This window comes from Electrona antarctica (genome assembly GCF_951216825.1).
Source record: "Electrona antarctica genome assembly, chromosome: 17".
Classification (NCBI taxonomy): domain Eukaryota; kingdom Metazoa; phylum Chordata; class Actinopteri; order Myctophiformes; family Myctophidae; genus Electrona; species Electrona antarctica.
In genome coordinates, this window is record NC_136798.1 from 16,187,996 (window position 1) to 16,197,213 (window position 9,218).

General features: G+C 40.9%; 1 protein-coding gene across 2 annotated transcripts; it reads left to right on the forward strand.

Moving 5' to 3' along the window:
- The first annotated feature begins 1,315 nt into the window (after positions 1-1,315).
- On the forward strand, positions 1,316-8,707 carry eif2b2 (eukaryotic translation initiation factor 2B, subunit 2 beta). 2 transcript variants are annotated; one of them, XM_079526100.1, is made up of 8 exons: positions 1,316-1,785; positions 4,032-4,152; positions 4,311-4,462; positions 5,100-5,263; positions 5,637-5,732; positions 7,841-7,978; positions 8,085-8,151; positions 8,509-8,707. In XM_079526100.1, exons 2-8 carry the CDS (start codon positions 4,040-4,042, stop codon positions 8,664-8,666), a joined length of 888 nt encoding a protein of 295 aa, XP_079382226.1. In that variant the 5' UTR covers positions 1,316-1,785; positions 4,032-4,039; the 3' UTR covers positions 8,667-8,707. The 2 variants fall into 2 exon arrangements, with proteins under 2 accessions (XP_079382226.1, XP_079382225.1); XM_079526099.1 differs by lacking the exon at positions 1,316-1,785 and adding an exon at positions 2,584-2,878.
- Positions 8,708-9,218: the final 511 nt, after the last annotated feature.

The window sequence follows — 9,218 nt, forward strand, 5'->3', positions numbered from 1 at the left end:
GCAGATGACTCTGCACTGCTGGTCTCGGACAGAAACAAACTGCAGGTTGAAAAGGCCCTCAGCTCTGAACTCGGTAGAATCTGCACCTGGCTAGCTGATAACAAACTATCTTCACACCTGGGAAAATAGTAATCTCAGCAAGGCAGATGGCTTCTTGGTTAGAGTGGGTGACAATATTATCACACGAAAAGATGAAATTACCTACCTAGGTTCCATCCTGGAGGCAAATCTTTCCGGTGATAAAATGGCCACCAATGTAAACCAAAAAGTCAACCAAAGAACAAGATTCCTATACAGGATCTCCTCACTGGTCAACAAAAACACCTTGAAGACCCTAACAGGAGCCCTCATACAAGGTTTCTTCGACTATGCATGCACGTCTTGTTACCACAGCACCTCAAAGGCCCTTTAAACAAGGCTCCAGACTTCCCAAAACAAACTGGTCAGGCTACTACTTGGCCTCACTCCCAGAACCCACCTCACCCCTGCCCACTTTGACAGGCTGGAATGGCTTAGGGTTGACAACAGAGTACAGCATCTTGCAATGGGTCTGGTCCACAAAATTCACTACTCCACCAAGATACCCATGTACCTGTCTACTTCCTTAATGTCAATGAAGTCCACACCCACAACACCAGAGGGAGTTCAACAAACCATGTATACAACCCAGATTCGGCACAAACAAGGGACTAAATTCATTTCGCTCCTATGCCACCAAAATGTGGAAGGCCCTACCAACAGTCATTAAGACATGTGAATCCCTTGACTCCTTCAAAACCACTCTCAAAGGGCACCTACGGACGGCTGCAATTTGAAATTGGCCCCTGTAAAATCTGAATCCCCCAACACGGTAACACCCCTTTTTCCCTCAATGTATGTTTTTTTCCCCTTTTACCTCCTTTTATGATGATTTCCTGTTTTTGGTTATATAGAAGTGTATATTTGTACGTCTCTATATGTTCTGATGAATTGAAAAGGATTGGACCCTATTGTAAACAAGTGTAATGCATTGTTTATGGTGTCGTCCACATCCACAAACAGTTTTTGCATTGAGTTGTGCTTGAAATGTACTGTAATTCTCCAAACGTTAATAAATACTTAATAATCAAGCAATCAATAATCAATCAATCAATCAATCAATCAATCAATCAATCAATCAATCTGTACCTTTTAAACGAAAACGTCCCCACCCTAAAGAGACTTGTATTTGTTAAGATTCCCCTCGCCGCTAGATGTCACTATAGTAACACTTGAACCAATGACGTAATTTTTCTCAAAGATAAAAGCCCGATGAATCTCGCTCGCTGTCGCCGGGTGCAGTGGCGTGCGCCTGTAATCCAAGTTACTGGGAGGCTGAGGCTGGCGGATCGTTTGAGCTCAGGAGTTCTGAGCTGCAGTGGACTATGTCGATCGGGTGTCCGCACTAAGTTCGGTATCGATATGGTGCTCCTGGGGGAGCCCGGGACCACCAGGTCGTCCAAGGAGGGGTGAACCGGTCCAGGTCGGAAACGGAGCAGGTCAAAGCCCCCGTGCCGCTCAGTAGTGGGTTCGCGCCTGTGAATAGACACTGTAGTGCAGCCTGAGTGATTCAGCGAGACCCAGTCTTTTTTGCTTTATTTTTAACCGTGCTTCTTTCCATCTGATAGTTTTATGTTTATACTTGATCGGCATTTAAATGAATTAACTGCAACTTTTATCATGCTCAGTGGGCAACAAAGGTTGAATGTTGGCATTATACTGGTCTGGCTGTAAACAAGTTCGTCGAGTTTAGTCCATTCACCCTGGGTAAACAAAGAACTTTGCTTTGCTTTTACTTCCTGTGATGGTCTGTCTCATTGTCTCACTGTCTCATTCGAGCAACACTACACTAACATGAAACTGTAGTCTTTATTGCGACGCAATGTGACTGTTTCCAACTGTATTTGTCATGTTTTCTCATGACAATAAAGCTCATTTAAATTGAATTGAATGTAATGTAATTTCGATTACCGGTAGATTAGTTCATTCGTTATAGTTAATTCATGAAAAAGGTACAGACATGGGATGCCCATGACTACCTCCTATAGGCTATATGAGGTAATTAGATGTTTTCCTCAATGTATGTAGTCTGGTCGAGAACATAGACTGTAAAAACAGACACAAATTATTGTGGAATAGTTATCTGGCTTGAAGGACTACATAAAATGTAACAAGCAATGAAGACACATAAGAATGATTTCAAGAAGTACACTAATTTCAAGAAGAGACCAAAATATAGATGTAATGCATTGTATGTAGTCATAGCACATCATAGTACATATGTATAGCATAGTATAGTATATGTATATTTAAATGTATAGTGTCATTATATAGATATGTTCTAGTTACGTTCTTAGCTTACGCATGTTTCTTGATAAATGCATTTTATATATGTGATGTATTCCCATACTTTTGTTCTTGCCTAATGTAAATCGCTCTGGATTAAGAGCGTCTGCTAAATGCCTAAATTGTAAATTGTTGTTGGACTGGCAAGTGACCAAAGTGACTCTGTTTACGCCCACTCTGGTGACGCCCTCACGTGATAGACCAATCAGGCTTAGTTTTGTAGTACTGACCCGGAAACTCTCCCTAGTGTCAATGTACAACTTCCGAGAGAAATTACTCCTGCTGCTGATGCAAACAAAACGTGTTGACATTTTTAACAAAAACTAATCGTCTTTTGACGACATGCCTGCGACAGACAGGGAAACCGATCTCACGGAGAGAATCGAAGCCTTTCTAGCCGACTTAAAGCTTGGAGGCAGTGGGACAGGGACGCTCCGTGGCTCCGCAGAAACGGCCCGAGAAACGACTGCGTTGCTCCGCAGAATTGCATCCAACGCGCGATGGAGCAGTGCAGGTTGATTTACCAGCTGGTTACTATAAACCTTTTAATTTCAGGGCCACACAGAACTCCACAAAAAAACAAACGAATACATAATAATCTCTGGGACTTTGATAGGCTGGAATGGTTTAGGGGTAGCCTAATATTTACTCTCGTATACGTAAATACGGTACGTCATCGATTAAATGCGTCTACGAGAGTAGGCTAGTAGTTGGGGTTGACGTAGCCGCAATTTGCAACTCTAGATTTGTTTACAATGGGATGAATCTAGAGTTGCAATACCCTCCATTGACTCCCCACTCATCCAATTTGGTTTGTGATCTGCTTGTCTTAAACAACGTTAAACTCACCAACATTGCAGTGTAGTCCAAGCTTGAATTATCCTCTTTCAATCTGCCGAGCTTGTTTTTCATAAAAATCCCCTGTAGACATGTTATGAGCTACTTTCTGTCAAGAAATTCTGTGCAGGTGATTCTTTTTCTAAGTGCTGGAGTTTGGAAGCACTCGTCATAAGTCACTGAACGGCCCAGCGTACCACCTGTTTCGAATTTGCACATAATGCAGGAGGCAGCAGCGCGACCCGTTAAAACAAACGAGTGCTTCCAAACTGCAACACTTAGAAAAAGAATCACCTACAGAGGATGTATTGACATAAAGTAGCTCATAACATGTCTACGGGGGATTTTTATGAAAAACAAGCTCGGTAGATTGAAAGAGGATAATTCAAGCTTGGACTACAGCTGCAATGTTTGTGAGTTTAACGTTGTTTAAGACAAGCAGATCACAAACCAAATTGGATGAGTGGGGAGTCAATGGAGGGTATTGCAACTCTAGATTCATCCCATTATAACAAAATCTAGAGTTGCAAATTGCAGCTAGGGTTGACGACAGACTACAGCATCTTTAATGGGTCTGGTCTACAAGATTCGCTACACCAACCATGTACCTGTGTGCGTACGCATGTTAGATATACACCACAACCTGCTGTCAAACTTCTCAAACGTGTCAGCTAGAATTTTTGTTTATGTTAATATTTATATTTGAGTGACATATCTGTAAGTTACTGTAACCTTACCTCTCTTACCTGTATCTTAACTATCTTCAACTTCAACAGTTCATTTTATTTCTGTTCACATTTCTCTTAAATTGATATATTGTTTTGCATTAGGCGATCTGATGGAGATTATCCGCAAGGAGGGAAGGAGGATGATTGTTGCCCAGCCCTCAGAGACCACTGTTGGAAACATGGTTAGACGAGTGTTGAAGATCATTAGAGAAGAGTATGCTAGGTATGACCCCTTGGATTAAAGAGATCAAATAAGTTGGTATCTGAATTTATTTGTGAGGCAAAGTGAGACTCTCCTGCCTTACACTCATACCAATCACATTTTAGTGGTAGTTGTGCATCTGGTTCTTGTGCCATTTCTATTTGTTTGGTTTTTCATAGGTCCCGGGGTAGCAGCGAAGAGACAGACCAACAGGAGTCTCTCCACAAGCTGCTGATGTCAGGGGGGCTCGGTGAGGAGAACTTTAGGCAACATTTTCCTCTTCTTAAGTCCAATGTCATAGAAGCTGTCAATGAGCTGCTTACAGAGCTGGGTAAGTTATCATTTTGTATGTATTTATTATATCATTTCTGTTGGCCAGAAACTTGCATCTCCATATTTCACCTTTTTGTTTTGTTTTTTTCGTAAATGAATTTCCTTAATCGTCATGCTACCGCGTCACATAAAAGTAGCAAAACATAGCTGATCTACAAGCTCACAATGCATCATGAGTTAGTGTGTTGTGAGCTTGTAGATCTACAATTTTTTATACATTGGAAAAGGTGTGTGTGTGTGTGTGTGTGTGTGTGTGTGTGTGTGTGTGTGTGTGTGTGTGTGTGTGTGTGTGTGTGTGTGTGTGTGTGTGTGTGTGTGTGTGTGTGTGTGTGTGTGTGTGTGTGTGTGTGTGTGTGTGTGTGTGTGTGTGTGTGTGTGTGTGTGTGTGTGTGTGTGTGTGAGAGACATTGAGCCAGTGAAAAGTATTAACAAGAGCTTGTGATTAAATAACTACTTTATATCCATTGGAACACAGGTTATTTTTCCATTTCCTGAAAATGCAGTCTGCTTGTACAGTAACTACATTTATTTGTGTTTTGCTTGTAAGGAACAAAACTGGACATGCTAAAGGAATGGAGAATCACAAAGATCTTTTTATTGATACACTTTATATTTCCTACTTGATCTTATCACAGAGGGAACCACTGACAACATCGCTATGCAGGCCCTTGAGCACATCCACTCCAATGAGGTCATCATGACTATCGGCCGCTCTCGCACAGTTGAGGCCTTCCTTAAAGACGCTGCTCGCAAGCGCAAGTTCCATGTCATTGTGGCAGAATGTGCCCCCTTCTGCCAGGTAGGACTGTAGTTTACTTTTGAAGACCTAAATGCAATTAACATGCGATGGCAATATGCATGTCAACATTGTCAAGTGAGACAAATAAAGGTTTTGCTGGTTACACAACACACACCTCGTGTTGTTTTATTTGAAGTAATTTATGCTGTTTATTGAGCAGCATAGTCACATTACAGTGGATGTACATACAAAAATGAAATTTAGAAATACTTTCCTTTTTATACGATAACAATAATTTTCATGGTAGTAATTCCCAAAATTCTATTAATCATAGAAAATTCAAAACACTGACAAATTCCAACACACATTTATGATATTCTAACACAACTTATTTTGCGATAATTTCATTTGTTTTGCTTTCATCTTCCTACAGGGACATGAAATGGCAACCAGTCTCTCAAAAGCTGGAATTGAAACTACTGTGATTGCAGATGCTGCCATATTTGCAGTGATGTCTCGGGTTAATAAGGTACATGACCAACACTGCATCTTTTCTATTCATGTAGCCCACCACCACCAGCAGGGGTTGTACCACCGACGTGTGGAAGAAGTGTGAGAAAGTGGTTTGATACTTTAACCACGTATACATTAAATACGACCTGAGGCCAATTCTACAAATGCCTTCTAAATCAGTAGTTCTCAAACTCTTTTTGTGCCAAGGCTACCCAAAATTATATTTGACCACGGACCGCCCGTCTAAAAATGTTGCCAGATGTTTAGTAAAGAAATCTGAATTTCTTTACTAAATTACGGAATTAGTTTACAAACATTTGCAGTTTGATGGCCATAGCAACAGTAACTGAAGTGGCTGTGACTTCTGTGAAAGATCACTTAAGTCTGTAATTTACCCCTCAGGGCTTGAGATGGGGGACATTGGGATTGAGCCTTCTATTACATTGTCAAGCCATTACACCAACTTGCACTAATACATTATGCCGAACATAGGTGACATTAATTGAAAGTATGATGGTTCAGTGACCTGTGCCGTGGACATTGGGATTGTAATTCGTCCCAACCTCACCACCACCAAATTATCAGTTGTAGCAACAACTACTACTTAATGTTTATAATCCCACCCTACTGTCCTAAGATGGACAGCTTTGAGTTTAGTTATTCAGAAACAATATGACTGACTTGGCTTTCCTACATGATCAGACAACACATACTAGTTCTGACGAACAAACATGATGGTGGATTAACCACTTGAACCCTAGTGTCCCTATTCCGAGGCTAACATTTGCCTTGGGGCTCGGTGCATTAACTGCAATACCGCCATACCGCGGTTATGTAACGCATACCACGGTGTCAGGTTCATTACCGTGGTCAAAAAAATATATATATATATTTTTCCTCTTTGCGTGCTGGCGACCTAAGTTATCGGCCTATGAAATGAAAAGTTTACCATAATATACATGGAATCAGTGAGGCTCAGTCTAATCATGTCAGCAATGTAACACATGGCTTGGCGGGGACAGGACACTTGTTTTAAATTGGGCTACTCCAACGCAAACTCACCTCTAAATGTTGTATGTTGTGTCAGTCAATCACAGGAAAAAGTCGGTCAACTTGATCTGACATGATGTTGCCTGTTTTCTGTTTTTTTGGGGACTACGGATGGAAATTAGCATCCTTGCTAAATCTGACATATTTACACTGCATTGAATGTGTAGTGTTCATTAATATGTGCTGTCCCGTCCAAATAAACGTATAAACATGTGAAATCCGGGAGGCATACTTTGGTTAGACTCATTACCTAACTTACTGTTTCCCAAACATCTCCTGGAATCCCTGTTTCTGTTGCCCTGCATGTTTGAGATCTAGATTAACGCAATGAGCCACAAGAGGTCTCAGGTTACCGTGGATTTTATAATGGGTGAGAGGCGTGGTGAGACACGAGTGTTTACGTGAAATCTTTCACGGACTTTCCTACTAGGCTGAGGAATATATCCACCCCACCCTTTTCACATTGGCCTGTTATAGCACCACCAACAGGTGGATTTTTGCAAAAGACATTTTTTGAACAAAATGCCTCAGATCATCAATTGCCATCCAAGGCGTAAGAAGAAATGGCTCCCTTTTCACATTGGCCTATTATAGCGCCACCAGGAGGCCACAACCTGACCTGCCCTGGTGGAGACCTGTGCCATCTAGTTGGGTATGCACCCTCCTTGGTCACGTTTAAAAGCACACTCAAAACGCACCTGCTGTCCCAGGCCTTTTAAATTAACCTCCTGCCTTGGATAAATGGTTGGACGCTTTGTTCATGTGCTCCTACATTTTTTTTAGGTTTATATATGCTTTTTTGTTGTTTCTTTTGTATTTATTATTATTTAACCTTGATCTTGTGTAATGTGTATACAATGTTTATGCTGTACAGCACTTTGGTTGGCCTTGGGTTGTTTTTTATTATAAATCAAATTGACTTGACTCACCAGAAAACAAATAATTGACTATGACAAGACAGGATATTGGCATCATTGGCTCTAGTGTTTTATTCTTAATTTATTTCATAATCTTATTTGTTTTGGTTGGGTTATTAGAACTTCAAGGTAAGCTTGTCTAATGATCTCTCCTCAGGTCATTATTGGTACACAGACCATCCTGGCAAATGGTGGGCTGAGGGCCGTTAATGGAACACACACTCTTGCGCTGGCAGCCAAGCATCACTCCACACCACTTATTGTGTGTGCCCCCATGTTCAAGCTCTCACCTCAGGTAACTTTGAAAAATGCTATCCATTATATATTTTTTTCCATCTATCATGATACTGTATGTAATCTATCTCTCACTACAGACTGACAACAATATTCTCTGCCCTTAGTTTCCAAATGAAGAGGATACATTCCATAAGTTTGTCTCCCCACATGAGGTGCTCCCATTCACAGAAGGTAACACAAACTTCCCCAATGTTGTAAATGGACTACTCGACTAATGTTTAGAAATGTTCAACATATGATTCAAAAACTGACCAGTGTGCACACTGGTAAGGAAGATATTTCAAACTGTTTTTAAAGTAAGGAAATGTAATCAAACATAACATTGAGTCGATGCTCAATTCCTCCTAAATAAACTTGTGTAAAACGACTGGGAAAATGACTCCTAATCATTTTCTGTCTTATTACCCAAGACAAAATGTGGTGTTTATATGAAGCAACAAAAAATACATTCTACCGTTTTCTACTGTTGCAGAGTCTGATGTGCAACTGCCTGTTAATGGTGGTCTTGTACTGTACTTGTCTTTTTAGGTGAAATTCTCTCAAAGGTGAATGTGCACTGCCCAGTGTTTGATTATGTCCCACCTGAGCTCATTACACTTTTCATCTCTAATATCGGGGGAAACGCACCATCATACATCTACCGGCTGATGAGCGAGCTTTATCACCCTGAAGACCATGAACTGTAACCAGTGTAAATATGATGAAGAATAAAATATATAAAGATGAATATGTTGTCTGTTTGTTTTTCTATATGTTGCTATTTGCCTTGTTTGAAAACCTTTTAAAAAAAATTACTTGCCAAGGTTTGATCCTGTGATTAAGTGAAATCCCTTATAGTAATGCATTTAAGTAAAAAAACTGTCCAGAGTTCCAGCGTACGGTACTACGCCAGATTGGACGAGTTGTGGGGGATATAGGTAAAAGGGCGTCCAATCTAAATATGCCCCTTTCAAATGTGCTTTTTATTTTATTTTTCAGCCAGGCGTTGTCATGGCGAAAAGTCTAAAGTACTTGAGCACATGAATCATGTAGCGTCAGTTTCCAGAAGTCCTCCTGGGCTGAGCTTTGCTGGTCAGTCCAAAAGAACACTTATACTTGTCAAAGATGTGATGGTGTAGTCAGAGCTCTAGTGCAGTGGTTTTCAACCAGTCGTCCGGGGACCACCAGTGGTCCTTTAGACTAGGGTTCCAGGTGGTCCCCCAGCTAAATGATGGAGAATTTGTAACCAAATGGACCCT

Coding starts and splice junctions, on each gene's coding strand:
- eif2b2 (XM_079526099.1), top strand. CDS start 2,707: ATGCCTGCGACAGACAGGGAAACCGATCTCACGGAGAGAATCGAAGCC. Junction 4,463..5,099: donor TGAGCTGCTTACAGAGCTGG/GTAAGTTATCAT, acceptor ATCTTATCACAG/AGGGAACCACTGACAACATC. Junction 7,979..8,084: donor TGTTCAAGCTCTCACCTCAG/GTAACTTTGAAA, acceptor CTCTGCCCTTAG/TTTCCAAATGAAGAGGATAC.